General features: G+C 37.7%; 1 protein-coding gene and 2 pseudogenes across 1 annotated transcript; 1 reads left to right on the top strand and 2 right to left on the bottom strand.

Annotated features, from left to right (window-relative positions):
* Positions 1 to 1,233: 1,233 nt before the first annotated feature.
* LOC121788734 (protein gar2-like) lies at positions 1,234 to 5,546 on the bottom strand (the record flags this gene model as incomplete). The annotated part of the gene is made up of 5 exons (XM_042187349.1): positions 5,424 to 5,546; positions 3,862 to 4,560; positions 3,034 to 3,202; positions 2,370 to 2,416; positions 1,234 to 2,293 (listed from the first exon to the last, which is right to left on the bottom strand). Coding segments are annotated over exons 2-5 (1,935 nt in total), but the record flags the coding sequence as incomplete, so codon positions are not given.
* Positions 5,547 to 5,745: 199 nt separating this feature from the next.
* LOC121788736 lies at positions 5,746 to 10,417 on the top strand (annotated as a pseudogene).
* Positions 10,418 to 16,717: 6,300 nt separating this feature from the next.
* Positions 16,718 to 17,516, bottom strand: LOC121788735 (annotated as a pseudogene).
* Between the last annotated feature and the right edge of the window lie 143 nt (positions 17,517 to 17,659).

The raw sequence follows: 17,659 nt of genomic DNA, 5'->3' as shown, positions 1-17,659 counted from the left end.
TTAGGTTTAGGCTGAGACTCAGTTTGAAAATGGCCCAACTATGCTCACTTTAGGCAATGAGTTTAGTCCATTTCGTTTCACTGATGCGCTCCGTCCGACTCAGTTAACAATTCTAACTTAGAGATTCAAATCAACTCTAAATTGCAAAGAGTGAAACATATGAAGTTCATTATTAGTGTGGAATTGTTTGCACCATGACCCAATCTGGCATCACTTCTACACTAATTTGACCATAAATGTCAGACATTGATTCCAAATAAATAACAAGACATCTCAGATTAATTAGCATAGAAAAATGTATTTCGGGTAGTAATGAGAAAAAAATATTGACAATAAATTGATCGTCCTATTTACATATTCTGACAAAAAAAATAATTTCGGCCATAAATCAAACTGTGGAGCAAAGTCCAAGCTTTTTAAAATATTTCGATTATTAAGACTATAATAAAAATGACTTTGGCTTAAAATTGAGGCATTACAATATGATTAATCATTCTTCTTTCATTGATACGGTTGTGTAGTTGATTTGTGAGTACGAAATTTCAGTGGCTCCACAACTGGCCGATAATTAAATTAATGACTTCCAAATCAACTATGCCTAACACCACCTACCTCATATACACTATTCTTTCTTTTTAAGAAACAGAATCATTTTATTTCAAAATGCTGGATGTCAACGACTTTAATTTAAAAGGTTGAATATATATCTACAAAATCCCTATTAATTTAACACAGGCATGTGATTTTGTCTGGAGCCTTTTGATTATTTGTCAACTTCAAATTTATAATTGATTATACTTTGCTAAAATATAGTTACAAAATATTTCAGACGACAAGGCAGCAATGTTCACTGTATTTGGCTCGAATTATTCTTTATCTCATTCACAGTTGGTTTATGTGATTAGACAAGAAATAACTGAAGTAGATGAATACATTGCACGACTGAGAAATTAGACAGAAAATCAAAGTGAATTCTAACCTTGTGTCATGTTTTTTTGTGGATAAAATACTGCATAATATAACAACAATTTTGCATGAAAGCTAGAAGTACAATGGGAAAAATGGGAGCAAAAATGAAAGAAGCACAAGCTTCCCTCTCATTGTCAATTCATTCTCAATATTCTAATTTCAAATGTATAAATTAACAAGCCTCCTCTCCTTTTTCTATTTTTTTTCTCCGGAGTTGTCGCCGACCACATGGTGTGGCATTCTCAATACTGGACTATGCTGTACCTGGAGTTGTAGGAGCAGCAGCTTGTACCTTCGGGCAATCCGATGAAAGATGTCCCTTTTCCCCACATCGTAACATGTTCCTCCCGTATCTTTGAACTCATAGCAGCCGACACTGCTAGGAACTTGCTTTTCAACTTCTACAGTAGCATTATAATGGTTGACTTGATAGTTTTCTTGTGGCACCTTTAAACTGGCAGCAGCAGGTACCAGCAGTTGTATACCTGGATTTGTAGCAGCAGCTTGTCTCTTTGGGCAAGCTGATGAAAGATGCCCTTTTTCTCCACATTCGTAACATGTTCGCCTCCGTATCTTTGAACTAACATCAGCTGTGGCACTGCTTGTAACTTGCTTTTCTACTTCTACACTAGTATTATGATAGTCGACTTGATAGTCTTCTTGTGGCACCTTTAAACTGGCAGCAGCAGGTAACTGCGGTTGTGCACCTGGATTTGTAGGAGCAGCAGCTTGTATCTTCGGGCAAGCTGATGAAAGATGGCCTTTTTCTCCACATTCGTAACATGTTCGCCTCCGTATCTTTGAACTAACATCAGTTGTGACACTGCTAGTATTATAATGGTCGACTTGATAGTCTTCTGGTGGCACCTTTAAACTGGCAGCAGCAGCTACCGCATTGCCTTGATAGTCTTTAGGTGGAGCCTTCAAACTGGCAGCAGAGACCCCCTTGCCATTCTCGACTTGATTATCTTTTCGAATTGGTTTCGACTCAAAAGCAGTGCTTTTCTTCACGGCACAGCTTATTTTAATAGGCCTCCCACAGACTACGGTTTGATCCAAGTTCAAAGCTGTTTTTAGAGAGAGGCTGTCATCGAAATCGACATGGGCATATCCCTTGAACTCCCCCGTCTCTTTATCTTCACCAAACCGAATAGATTTAATTGCGCAGCCGGAAAGAGTATTCTTCAAATCATCCTCGGTTATATCCCATGCCAGATTACCCACATATATCCTATTGTAGCCCTCCTCAACAGATGGTGCAAAATTGGGTAACTTGTTTTCTTTAGTTGGCTTGAAAGGCTGGATTTTAAGGAAAAAACCACCCCTGGAAAATAGTAGAAATTCAGATAAAGACAAAGTGAACAGGAACATCGAGTGTTACAATAGTACTATAAGCTTACATGTCAGAACCATCAAGTGCCAATGCTCTCTTAGCTGCAGCTTCGGTCTACAAGAAAAAGAGCACAAATTAACATTATGAAAGTGACCATGCCTCTACATCAACTTGATACAGTAATTTAATGGAAAAATAATGGTCATAGCTACACAAGGGGGCTCGAACTATCATCAAAGAGAGGTACAATGATGGTTATCCTTGCCTCTCAAGGAAAACATGCCATGATGGAACTGAAAATCTCCAGGGCCATATCAGAAAGACATGCAATCGTTATTTCCATCTCATAATTTAAGCAAAACCCACATTATTGAGAAAATGTTGAAGTTGGTATATTATAGAAAAGTGTAATAGGACACAAACTGATATTTCCCCTTTTAAAATATACTATGATCTTACAATCTATAAAATAAGCTGAGTTAACATTGTATAAGATTGATTTACTTCCCTTGAATTTCAGAAACTATGATTCAACAGCTAGCTGAAATGCAGCAAAAACATAAATAAGATAACTAATCTAATAGAATCCCCGTTCTCTGTCATACCTGATGTACTTGTCATGCATGCATTATAGCGTTTTAGATTGGTTCCACGTCCTAAGAAATAACACCAACTACGGAATGTTCGAACAAATCATAAAAATTCATCCTCTATCCAGTCAGAGAATCTACCTTGAAAGTGATAAATGCTATTCCTCGGAACTTCCCAGTGTCTGGAAATGTCATACAATCAATGAAAGTAATGGTTCCACAACCTTCAAAGTAACTTCTAATATCATCCTCATTGGAGTAGTATGGAATGCCTCCAACATACACTTTCTGAGAACTCTCTAAATTAATTCTGCAGGATGAAGAAAGATGTGATGAGTGAAACTATTCAGAGCTATGCATAAAATATGAGAAGTTTTAAAAGTTTCAAAATGTAAAGCAACCCTGTTGCAAAAACTCGAGACAAAATTACAGCCTACAGCTGCCCAAAGTAAGTGTTGAAGCAAAAAGGCATTGCATTATCATGCTAAATTTTCATAAGAATCATGTTACTAGCTGTCCACTGAAAAGCTAAAAACAGCTAGGAGAAGGCAAAGAGGAAGGATAACTATGTCGAGGTTGGTCAAGTACTCTTTGTGCATAAAAGAACACAAGAAGGGTTGCTAGTCTTGCTCTTTTGGCAAGTGAGTTATGAGGTCTTCTGATAAGTTCAATCCAATAATTAAAGTTAAGAAAGTATGAGTTAATATGCTACTCATGCAATTTGACATAGTTCTATGCAAATGAGCCACAAAAAAGGAGACCTACATATCACAAGCTCAGCTCATTAAACAAAATAGCAATATTGAAAAAAGTTTACCATACAACCTTCAAATGAGAAAATTAAACAATTACTGTTCAGCCTTCTGATTGGTAAATAAAAAATATACTACTGTCAAATAAGGTCTATTTACAAGCAAAGTCTGCGACATATATAAACCATCCAATAGAATAAAGTCAGGAATGGCATACCTATCATTATCAATGCTCACATCAGTATTTGCCACAAGTTGCTCCATAGTAGATCCATTGTCATTGTGGTTAACTCCTTCCTTGACTGCCCCATCTTCCGCCTCCTCATTTTTTTTATAGTCATTCTTTCTCTTCTTTATCATCCACCACTGTCGTGGCCTCTTCTTCTTCTTGTTGCTTTTCTTCTTCACTTTAACTGAAGCCTCACTTTCATCTTTTTGCTTCTTCTCCACATTCTCTGATGTCTCACTTTCATCTCTCTTCTTCCTTTTCTTCTTTACGTTCTCTGATGCCCCACTTTCATCATTCTTCCTTTTCTTCACCTTCTTCTTCTTCTCCTGCATAGTATCTGAATTCAGCCCATCTTGTTGCTTTAGCACCACATCACCACTTGTTCCACCATTTTTAGTAATGTCTGCATTCTCCGACAGTGCCTTTTGCTTTGGTTTTACTCTTTTAGGTCTTTCTCTTTTAGATGATTTGGACTTTTGTGCCTCTAGATTCTGGATAACCCTCAAGGAATCCGAGGCTTTAGAAGAAATAGCCTGGGATTTCTCATGACTTTTGTCTACTAAGTTATTCTGACCTCCCGAGATTGTGATTACTGTGGCTTTAGCAGCTCGTAGCTTCTCCTTCAGCTTCTTGTTTGATAATACCATTCTTGTTCTTCAGCTCTCTTATCTTAGCAATCCAACATATCTAGCACAAGAGACATACAGATAAACATTACAAGCAGTTCAAATTTTCAGCAAACCAACAAACTCATCAAACTCCAGAAGAGAAGTACAATCCACGAGTGATGCTATATCTAATAGTGAACTACGTATTTGTTTACAACCACAAGCTTTAATGGCTTGTGGGATTCATCCTCCCCTCTGCTAGGATGACAGAACTCGGTACAAATCACAACCCCCTAACTTAAAAAAAGACAGTTAAGGGGAAAAATCGAAGAAGCAACATTGGGATCAACCAACTGGTTTTTCAATAAATAAAATTCCCAACTTAGTAACAAATATGCAGTTAGATACATCCTCCGTGAGATTATGCCAGAGAGCAATAGCCATTATTGCAACGCGACAACATGGAAACGTCGGGAATTACAAAATGACTCAACAACATTCATGAATCATGATATTCCGACAGTACCACCCCCCATAGAAAAGAGGGAAAAACACACAGCACACAAATACAACAAGTTGAGAGAACAATTGCATCAAGCTCTAAGATTTCATGCTCTTAAATTGGCCACAGTTTGCCGAGGTTCCTTCTTTCTACTCGCTATTCAATTTACAGACCTAAAAAAATTGAAACTTCAAAAACAGACAACAAATAGGGATTCAGCTAATGCAGTGTGTACCTCGATTGTTCTTTCACAAGTTAATTATTTACAATCCAGCATTTCACAAAACACAACATGACAGAACAATAGCTACGAATTATAGCACAATAATTTACTCGCATAGACAAATATGTATGCTGACAGTAGAGCAAAGTTGAATATGCGTAGTAGCTCAGAAAGAAAATGAGAAGAGGAAAAACAAATGGGAAAAATATCAGCTTACCAGTTTGTTCAAATAGCCACACGCCGCGGATTCTCTCACTCTCTCTCTCTCCCTGTAATTACCCTTGAAAACGGTGGCCGCGAAATAAATCGGAATGAAGTTGGCGGAACGGAGCCGTGCGGCGGCGAAAGGTTTTATTTGGGGTTTTACCATTTTTCTTTTATTAGCTTCGACCTCGCAAGATTTTCAATTAAACAAAGTAACCCCTTTTAATTGTAACCTCCCACCCGAAGCCCCCCAAATTTCTCATAATTACATTTTGGTTTGTTATTTATTCTTTTTCCTTATTTTTAATTCTGGAAAAATGACTTCATTTAGAAAATAAGAAAAGAATTAGATATAAACCTCTCTAAGCTTCACATTTGCTGCTAGTGGAAGTGTTGATGACGACCAGAATAGCGCCGGGCGTCGGAGCAAATCTTCTCGGCCAGCACTCCGCCGAGCGCAACCAAGAAGCCACCGTATACGTCGGAAATCTCGAAAATAAGGTACTGTTTACTTGTTACCCTCATTTTCTTGTGCTGTCAATTTGACCTAGGGTTTAAGTCTGTTTGCCTACTGTACCGGCTCAAATTGATCCGGGAATTGAGAATTTTTTAAAATAACCTGCGAATTTAGAGAAATTTATTGGTTTCACTTTTGCTATGTTTATGCACCAGTTCAGTACTAGTTTTTAAGCTGGCTTAAGAGTTCCATGGTTACGAGGGAACTCAAACGAGTAAAGTAAAGTTCCATTAGCTGGCACATCTAGTAATGATGTTAATGGAGTTTCGTGCATTTAGTTATTGACACTGTAATGTTGGAAAATGTTTCCGATGTCAGATTTAAGGAAATTTTTGAAGGATTCTTGGTAACGGCCTTGAAGTTCTAATGACTTGGGTGGTTATAGTTTACTACGGAATAAGTTTTTCGTTTTAGATCCAAGGTCACTTATGTTCATTCTGCATTGCTTTATTCTACATCCTAGGTTTTTGCATTGTTCAATTTTTTTTATCTATTTTATATGCACTTATATTGTTATTCCTTCTTGGTTTTAGAATTTTGTATTGCCTGAATTTCACATTTACTATCTGATTGGCTGTTTTGTATTGGTGTCCAACTACTCATTGTATTTTGTTTATTCTGAGAGCTTAACCGTATGGTGCCTGTTTTATAGTGTGCACCAAGCCACCAACCAACATATGATGTATGTTTCCCTTGGTATCTGAAGACTTATGGTTTATCTTTTATGTGGACATACAGGCAGGTGAAGAGTTATTATGGGAGCTGTTTGTGCAAGCAGGTCCAGTTGGTATGTCTCTGCTTTTTTTTATAGACCTTATTCTGTAAACCTAAGTAACTTAGTAGATTTTGTTGCTTCGTTACGCACTCTTTCCTTTATATTTATCTCTATTTTTGCTTGTTCCAGTTAATGTATATGTGCCCAAGGACAGGGTTACAAGTGCTCATCAAGGCTATGGATTTGTGGAATTTAGAAGCGAAGAAGATGCCGATTATGTAATCTTTTTCACTTCTAACATTATCAATACCACAATTTTCATTTCCTTATCTCATTTCATATGTTTTGATCATCAATTCCTTTTGCAGGCAATCAAAGTTCTTAATATGATTAAGTTGTTTGGAAAACCTATTCGAGTAAATAAGGTATATTGTATGCATTTATGTTTTCGTTCAGGCAATTGCATACTTTCCATTGTTCGATTTGGTTATGAAAGATCGTTATTTGGACTGTAGGCTTCACAAGATAAGAAAAGTGTCGATGTTGGAGCTAACCTTTTTATCGGAAACCTTGATCCTGTAAGAATTATTTTACTGTCTCTGTCAATCGCTCTATGTTCCATCAAATTATTTATTTTAACTTATGTAATGATGTAGACATATATTTAATTGTGGTTAAATTGTTTGAGATTTTTGTTGATCCAGTGCTGAATGGTCTTATATTTGCAGGATGTTGATGAAAAGCTTCTTTATGACACTTTCAGTGCTTTTGGTGTTATTGTTGCAAATCCAAAGGTTTGGCACCTGCCATCTCTTGGACTTATCCGTTTATTCTTGTTGTTTTCGTGTGCTCTGTGTGGAGGGTGGAAATATACGTTCTCCAATTATAAGACACTCAAACATTTTGTGTCATGCACTTTCTCTCCGATTATAAGACACTGAAACGATATGTTTCATTGAGATATAGTATCTTGCTAGCATTCTAGAGATTCCTGCCTCTTTGTTTAAAATTCTTTAGTGCTGAAGTTTATGTGTCAGTTAATAAGAATTTCTTTCCTTTTCATTTTTGAATTACCGTTTGTAGTAATTGTTCTTTTTTACTTCTTTATTTATTTGTTCATAATCCTCCTACTGCCTCAAGTTGCATATTTCACTGATTTTTAGTTCATCTGTAGTTAGGATTCTTGTCTGTGTGTTCCCATTACCCTTCATTAATCTTTTGTTGTTTCCATGTTTAATGCATCGTGATGAATGATGTAATTTTTTTTTTTGAAGTGTCACCTGTGATAGTGTGGTTGCCTTTCATTTGCTGCTGGGCTTTTAAGTTTTGGTGTCATTTGCAGATAATGAGAGATCCTGAAACTGGAAATTCTCGTGGTTTTGGTTTTATTAGCTATGATTCTTTCGAGGCGTCTGATGCTTCTATTGAGGTAATATTTTCTGTCTAAAAAATTATATTTCCATATATATGATTTTTTTTAAATTTAATAAAATTTGTGGAATTCATTGTAATATACTCCCTCACACCAAAGATGACCCACTTTCCCTTTTGGGTTGTCCCAATCAAGATGGCTCATTACCACAAATGGAAACACTTTTTTCTCTACTTTGTTCCCGCTCTCTTATTTTATTCCCTCTACTCAACACACAAAATAAAGTTGCATAAAATCCCGTGACGACCAAGGAAGGGGTCATCTTCCTTGGGATGGAGGGAGTTTTTGTTACTATTGTTTTAATATATTATTATCATGATCATTATTATTATTATTATTATTATAATTATTATTATTATTATTATAACATGTTTTTGCCGCACGCATTGCCTAACTAGACTTGAAGTCGGGTTGAACATCCTGCTTTGATATGATAATAATACTCCAGAATGATAGAAGTAGGAAACAATATCATTTATACAGCAACGGCATGTCAGCATCCTAAATTAATAGCTTGAACCTTGAAGGTCCTCATCATGCTCTGGTGTCTATCTTCTGTCTTGTGTGATACCAATGTATAATGTTAGTTAACTTGGTTTTGTGCTCTCACCTTTGATTCCTTGAAGAATTGGCGCTACGAAAATGATTGATTCTCTCCTAGGAGGATGGGGCATATGTTTGCACCTGAATTGGTTATTCTCCCTCTGATAATTTATAGAGTACTTGGAAACTTTTCTCTCACTTTCAAATGGCTCAAGTATTTGAAAATTTTGAATATCCTAATATTCTTCATTCCACAGACGATGAATGGCCAGTATCTCTGCAATCGTCAGATAACAGTGTCTTATGCATACAAGAAAGATACAAAAGGAGAGCGCCATGGCACCCCTGCAGGTGAGTTCTGCTTAAGATTTCTAAGCTCCTAGTTCTCGCCACTAAGACCTTATAGTCTGAGTGTTATAGTTCATTACTGAAGCAGTTTCCCTCCATTACAAATTGCAGAAAGAGTTCTTGCTGCTAGTAATCCTACTACAATAAGAAGTCGGCCCCACACCATGTTTGCAAGTGGACCTCCAACAATACCTCAGCAAAACGGTGGTGTCAGCGCCCCAGTCGCACCAAGGCCCTTCACAAACGGCCCTGTTCCTCCCCCTCCAATCCCAGCACTCAGTGTGCCTCCCCCACAGAACATGTATCAGCCTATGCAGATGCAAGCGCCATCTTGGCAGGGTCAGCCACCGCAACCTGGTCATGCTGGCATTCCTCCACCAATGCAGCAGTTCAGAAGCATGCCGCCACCACCTCCACAAATGGCCCCAGCTCCTATGAGACCTCCACCGCCTCCATCTGGAATGGCTGCTCCACCTGGTTGGCGACCACCGCCGCCCCTCAGCATCTCGTGGGTGGAACCCATCCCATGCAGCATATGTCCATGCCCCCACCTCAACATATGCATATTCCACCACAGTAAATTCGATACTCGTGGAGTTGTTGTATGCCTCTTTAGAAATTGGTACTGTTCTAACCTGCTTCTTATTATGACATGTTCGAGTAGTTACAAAATGTATTCTTCTTCAAATTTTTCATTGAAAATTATACAGTTAAAAGTCCATATTTGCTTTCATCTTTCACCTTCAATTTCGAAATAACTTTAGTTTATTATGATATCTAGTTTTGGAAAATGAATGCTTTCTCTTTATGCTTGGTCTGTTGGTGAAGCATGCATGCATATGCTACCATCATGATACTCCTGCATCAAGATCTACTTTTCAGTCTCTCTCTCTCTCTCTCGCTCTCTCTTCTCTCTCTCTCTCTCACACACACATACACACATCATTATTGTCATTGTCTTTTCTAACTTCCTGAAACTAAATTCTTTCCCCAACAACCAATAAAGCTTATCCATTCACCAATTAGCAGTTACTATATGTTTGTCTCCTCCACATCAGTATTCATCTAGGATTTACCAGTACTGTCTTTGTTTCATTCCCAGTTTTTTTCTATTTCTCTATGCTAAATTATGCATTTTGTTTATCTGCACTTCTCTCTTGTGATGCCTTTATTTTTCTTTTTATATACTAATAGATTTTATACACGCATGTGAATTTTCCAGTTGCGTCCTTTCTGATGGATTTATGTTGTGGCCAAGTTACTACAACTATTCATCAATCACTTTACTTTCAAGGAAGACAGGTTAAAGTGACATTGCTGAAGCTCATATTTTAGGAATTTGGAAATACTTGTCCTTTTCTTTTTAAGTCCTAATTACTAGTACTACATATTTTTATCTTATTGTAAGTTATTAAGAGAGGTTCATTTAGACATTTCCATCTTTCTTTTGTATGCATAGCCTATGGCCCTGTTCGGTTTCCACTGTGGTTCATGATTAGAGGTTATGTTTATTCTTATCTCTTATTCGGTTGGCATTTTTCTCAAAATCTTGACATGTGACGATGTATCTTGGCATATTTTCATTGTGCTAAGATTACAACGTATCTCACGATTATCTATCAGACCACACTCCTATAACTAATTTAATCCTGGATAAAGTCTATTATGGCTTATGTTATATAGTAGTTAATGTCTATTAAGTAGCAACAACAAATATATTTGCCTGTATTATTAAATTGTTCCTGTTCATTGAGTAGTAGAAACAGTGCCCTAAAGTCAGAAATTAGATTGAATACTATGTGAGAGATATGAGAGATTGCATATGTAAATGGATAGATTTGGAAAACAGAATAGAGAGGTAAACGAATCTCTGATAGCGTGAGAAAAGAAGCGTTCTGTCAAGTTTTTTCCATTTGTAGCAAACTGAATTTTCATCAATATTGAAGATAGCAAACAAATTGAAAATCTAATCTAGAAAGAAGAGAAGTATACATATGTGAGTACTGAGTAGTAATCAGAGTCTGCATCTCGACTACTCATCTTCAGTAGTTCCAAATTGGATAAACATCCACCCTTACCGTTGTCTTAAAATTTGATAAACATCCGTCCGCTATTAGGAGTCTCATTTTTTTCGACACGAGTTTTAAGAAAAGTGGGTGAAAAAAAGTTAGTGGAATAGAGATCCCACTTGTATATATTAGTTTTAAATAAAATGTAAATGAAATGAGTTAGTGAAAGGTGAGACCTATTACCATTTATGGTAAAAGTGAACCGGGACTTCTATTCGCGGACGGAGGGAGATGAAAAAATGAGACTCTTATTCGCGGACGGAGGGAGTACAAATTATGCATACACTCTATGTGTGACACTTGTCCACTTTCAAACCTCAACCAAAGCCCATAATTAACAAAATGGCAAGTTCAAAAAACGGAACTTATGAGTTCGAACACTGTCATTAGTGGCGTCGTAAGGCAGAGGCGGTGCGACAATAGTTGCTAGCAATGAATACGTGTACGGAAGATGAAAGTGAACAAGGTTGGAGTGGAGTTTCGGCAGCTTCAAAGATCAAATTTAATGGAATTTTCAGTCTTAATGGATCGACAGTGGGATCGGTCGAACCACCGACCCCATCTGGATTTGCCATTAATATCAATTTATAGACGGTGTTATAATATCAAATAGTGGTATATAATAGAACAAAATAGAAGGGACAGGGAATCATTTCCCAAAGCGTCAACGATAGCAAGAATCGAAATGATCAGATAGCTAATTAATCTCAAGAAAATGAGACTGATACTATAGTTGAATGATGATTGTGTAATTCATTGTCGTTGACTGATATTAGGTCAAAATATAGAAGAAAGAAAGGAATAAGATTATTAACACAAGAATCATCAACGATGGTATAGCAATACATTGTCTTGGAAGTTTATTTAGAACACTAGGTAAAGTAGAACGAAAAAAAAAAGAGTAATGTATTTGGCCATATTTTGGCTAATCATAAATATTTTATCTAATTCTATGAGAATGTGCACAAGAATATATGTAAATATAATTAGTATATTAATTCAAATTCAATATATTATAAATATGTCTAAAAAACAATTTGTTTTATATGGTTCGATGAAATTTGAACTCTTTACTTTTTATTCTTGGTCTCAAAAGTTGGTATACATAGTCAACCTGATGTTACACAAATAGTACTATTGTAGTGACAAATAGGCAACAAAAAAGATTATTGTAATAATGATAATGATTTCCATAACATGTGCAATGGGTGATTATCATTCAAAGGACATAAAAAGTGGTTGATTAAAATAATGCTCCCCTATCAAATCTTAACCAAAGCTAGGTTTGATATAAAAAAAAGGGTATTGTTCGATTAAATAGATACTTCCTCGTTCGCGAATAAGAGTCACATTCATTTTCGACACGAGTTTTAAGAAATGTTAAAAAAAGTGGGCGGGAGAAAGTTAGTGGGATATGAGTCTCACTTGTATATTTTAGTTTTAAATGATATGTGAGTGGAATGAGTTGGTGGAATGTTGAAATTTTTACTATTTATGGTAATTATGAAACGAGACTCTTATTTGCGGACGGATCAAAATGAAAAAATGAGACTCTTATTCGCTGGCTGAGGGAGTAGTATCGATATTTAATTTTGAAATAATATCACTTATAATACATATTGATTTATAAGACTTGGTCTTTCCTGTCAAACACTCCTAAGAGCATCTGCAACGGTGGACGGACGGCGTCCGTCCGTCCGTGCCAGAGCACGGAGGAGGTCGTCCGCCGCTGCGCTCGCGCCGCTGGCACGACGCTGCTCGAAGCATCCAGCACGTTCGTGCCAGCGAGCAGCTGACGTGGCTTTGAATATTTTTATTTTTATTTTTTAAAAATTCGGTATTTAATTATAAAAATTGATAAAAAAATATTTTCCAAATCCCAAAAATATGGCCCTTTTTTGCCCGTTTTTCTGTATTTTTTTTCCCTAAAATCATCTATAAATACACACATTCATCATCCATTTATCACATCAAATCATCTCTCATTCATAATTTTCATACAACATATCTTCACCTTCATCTCTCACTCAATACCTCAAATGGATTTCACCCATCTTATGGCGAAAGCGGAGCGCGAAGAACAAGAATACTACGAACAACATCGTGCCGCTTATGAAGCATATGTCGCGGCGAATACCCCCGCTCCTCCTCCTCAACGATCTAGATCAACTCGCCGCTACATCCATCGTGACCGGGAGGGAGCCCACGAAAGGCTCGTTGTCGACTATTTTGCCGACCAGTCGCGGATTCCGGCAGATTACTTCAAGCGCCGTTTTTGCATGTCAAAACGCTTGTTTATGCGAATTGTCAACACATTGTCCGCACGTGTTGAATTCTTCCAAACAGGTCCAGATGCAGCCGGCCAGCAAAGTATCACATCGTTGCAAAAGTGTACGTGTGCCATCCGACAACTCGCTATTGGGTAAACGGCCGACCTCTTCGACGAGTATTTGCATGTCGGTGAGTCCACTGGAATCCTTTGTCTAAAAAATTTTTGCGAGGGCGTTCGTACAGCTTTCGGTGATGAATTCCTTCGGGTACCCACCACCGATGATTGCCAACGGTTGCTTCGTCTTCACGAATCAGTCCATGGCTTTCCCGGAATGCTTGGCAGCATTGACTGCATGCATTGGAGGTGGAAGAATTGCCCGACTGCTTGGAGGGGGTAACACTTAAGCGGTCACAAAGGCAGCGGCCCAACACTTATCCTTGAGGCGATCGTCGACTACCGCCTATGGATTTGGCCTGTATATTTCGGCGTTGCCGGATCCAACAACGACTTGAACGTGCTATATTCTTCACCACTCTTCAATGATGTGATGAATGGTGTAGCACCGACGATCGACTTCACCATTAACGGAAATACATACCACATGGGTTACTATCTCGCCGATGGTATCTACCCAAGGTGGTCGACTTTCGTGAAGACGCTCAGCAACCCGCAAGACTCGAGACGGGTTCTTTTTGCTTAGCTTCAAGAGTCCGCGCGGAAAGACGTCGAAAGAGCCTTTGGGGTCCTTCAAGCCCGATTCAACATTGTGAAGGCCCCGGCTCGGCTCTGGTACGTGAATAATATCGCCGACATCATGTTCACGTGTATTATCTTACACAACATGATTATAGCCGACGAAGGACCGAGGACGGCTAGCTTCTACGACGAGGATGAAGCCGGAAGCTCAACCGCGAGGTCTCCCCATGCCGAGGTCGGCATACGACGGTGGGGGAGAGACTCGAAACAAGGACACAATGCGCGATACCCGAACCCACATTGAGCTATAAGAAGACTTAATCAAACACATGTGGGAGAAATTCGGCAACGAGTAGTGGTTTTTTTTTTAATTTTACGAATTTAATTATGTAATTTTTAATTTTTAGGATTTTAATTATGTAATTTTTAATTTTTAGGATTTTAATTATGTCTTTTTTATTTTATTTGTAATTTGTAATATTTTTTCGGTTATTTAATGAATTTTAATATTATGAAAATGTTTTTATTTAATTGAATTTTAAATTGAATTGTGCTCATCCTTGCGGAAGAGCACAGCTGTGGGTGTTGTGCTCTTGCCGAAGAGCAGACAGAAAAAGTGGGGCCGAGCCCATAACCGTGCTCGCTGACAAGAGCACGGTTGTGGGTGCTCTAAGAGTATGCAATGTAACTTTCCAATAATATTGAGAATTACTACTATCTTCGTTTCTTGTCAAGTGAATCGTTTTTTATCCGCAAAAGGTTAAACAAAGTGTTTGGTTAGATATATGGAATAATAAAATATGAAAAAAATAAAGCAGGAGTATGACATAAATAAAATAAGAAATATATTTTTGCCAAAACGTAAAATAACTCAATTATCTTTGAACATTTTAAAGAGAAATACTACGAATTAAGTACTTCACGAGAACGTATGAAAGATGATTAATAGTATGTTTTAGGCACGTCTTAAGAAGGAGTGACATTTCTTCTCTAATTGGTGGTCAGATCTAAATCAGTTGATTGCACACTAATTTTCTCGATTTTTGCAAACGCTAATCCATTTTTCACAAACGCTTTCGCTAATCCATCTTTTTGCAAACTAAAGAAAATTTTGTATAGATGTAACTGGTTCACGAATTGTCAACTTGATTTGGAGTCAATGGATATATTAAAATTATAACCAATTCACTGAAGAAAATGGTTCGTCCTCTATTAATTTCATTTTTGTCATTTTCATCCGTTCCCCCATTAATTGTTTACTCTCATTTTTTTTATCATAAATGGTAAGTACGCTTCTTCAGATTACACTAATCCATTTCATTCATATTTTTATTATAAAACTAATATACTAGGGAGTGTTTGGTAGGAATGTTAAATTATCATAAGATAATTAATTATGATGGGCTTTAAGATAAGAATTAAGATTAAATCTAAGATAATTTATCAAGTATTCTTGTTTGGTAACAATGACAAAAATTAGGATAAATAAATAAAATGACTAATTTAACCTAATTAAATTAATCTTATGGTGAATTAATCACAATAAGAGGATGGAAATAACTATATATCTCAATCCGCAAATACCTAGAAATTGAAACTCGCCTACATATATTCATTCCTACGGTGTGAAGAATTAATCAATCATATCTATAGCAGATTGAAGCAAGAATGACAGCAATCATGTTGTTGTCATAATTATCATAATTACCAAACTGCAAATTAATTTGCAAAAAGGGATTCAGTCGAGGAAGGAAATCACAATCTACAAGGTGGCACGTCGGCGAGCTGACGTTCTAATCCGTCGAGGTGAATTGATCGGCGGCGCCGTCGGAGAGAGCTTTCCCAGAATTAGGGCTAGAAGAATTGGGGATTTTAGAATTGGGGATTTTTCATAAATTAGGGCTACAGAATCGGATAAAATAGATGAAAGAGGAGGGTATTTTAGCAATTTTATATTTTATCTTGGTGATGGATATGGGCGTGATAAATTATCACACCTCTTTTTGCCTGATAACATAGATGAGAAAATGAACTAATTTATTTCGGGCGAGATGGGCCTAAGTCTTATATAGATAATTTATTTTACCTATCAAACACTCATATAAATCAAGATAAATCAAGATAACTCATCTATCAAGGGCTTATCTTATCTACCAAACACCCCTAAGAGTATAAAAGTAGGATTCATATTTCACTAATTTTTTCAATTCAATTTTCTTTACGTTTCTTTAACACGTGCGGGATCTAAAGTGGATAATTAGGGGGTGTACTATTTTAGTGTTTTCGATTTCCCATTTTTTAACTATGTTTTTTTTAGTTGCATCACAATTAGACGATTAACCTAGTGTTCCAATATTTTTGGAACCTAAATCAGACAACTAGGACCAATAGAATGGATTTGGTTCAACATATAAGATATGACTATAATTTGAAAATGGAACGTCACTTATATGGTAATCCAATCGACCATTCTGATTTAACCATGCACTAAAAAAAGGAGAATATGGGCATGTTGCAGGCAAGGTTAGACAAATAATATGAGTTAAATAAAAGCATTAAAGAAACTTAGACACATGACATTAACAGATTAACTAAAATACCCATAATTCATTTTAATACTACCACTATAAATATATATATCTAAAATATCTTACATTAGCCGTAGAGAGTGATAGCGACATACAACACGTAAACAGAATTACAAATTCAAATAATCTAAAACGACGAAGCGACTCGCGACACTCGCCGCCGGCGCCGGTAATTCCCCACCGTCGGCGGCGTAAACATCGCCGCCCAAATCTCGGAGAAAGCCTCGACGATAACCCATGGTAATTCCTCGAATTCAAGAGAGGAAGCACTGCAGCAGCTGCTCCAAATCCTTCTTCTCAAACATCTGCTTCTCCACGATCATATCCGTCATCGACCTCCTGAAATCCCCCAGCGGATCCTCCGATTTCTTCACGATCGCGAAGCTCTCTTTCACTTTCCCTCCACCGTGCACGGAATCAGCTTCTTCAGCATCGACAGCCTCGCCGGCGCCGGCGAAGGCGAATTCCCCTCCGCCGCCGCTCGATTCGACGATCGAGATGATCTCCTGCTCCGGCTGCGGGAATTCTAGGGTTTGGGGTCCGATTCTCCGATTGGGGAGGAGGATCGTGGAGATGAGGAAACTAGGGTTTCGATTTCCTCGGTGCTGACCAGCCGCTGTCGGCGGAGGAAGTGCTGAGGCGGAGCGGCTGGGATGTATCGTTTCTTCTTCTTCGAGCGGCGGCGGATCTTCTCCGGCGGCGGTGGCGCGGGGATTTCGGCGACGACGTGCCATTTTCTTCTTTTCGCCAATTGAATTGCGGCGAGTGGTTGGCGGCGTGAGGTTGAGGGAATTCGGAGGGTGTGAAAGTGAAGGGACGGGATCTGTTGGGAGATCGGAAGGATGTTTGGAGCGGCAGGATTGCAGAGTGGTGGCGATGGCTCTGCAAATTCTGAGCTTGAAACGCTTCGCCATTGCTGTTTTAAGCTGTGTAAAGGCTTTATATATACAAGAGGGAGAGGAATTCATTTCCTTTTGCAACTATTGTCTGTTTTCTAATTTTATCTTATTTGGTCACATTTTCTAATATCTTCACAAATAGTACTCCTAATTCATTAGATTAACCAACT

Source organism: Salvia splendens, unplaced genomic scaffold (assembly GCF_004379255.2).
Source record: "Salvia splendens isolate huo1 unplaced genomic scaffold, SspV2 ctg1130, whole genome shotgun sequence".
NCBI lineage: Eukaryota > Viridiplantae > Streptophyta > Magnoliopsida > Lamiales > Lamiaceae > Salvia > Salvia splendens.
The sequence above is the reverse complement of the archived record's forward strand: the minus strand, read 5'-3'. Positions and strand labels throughout refer to the sequence as shown.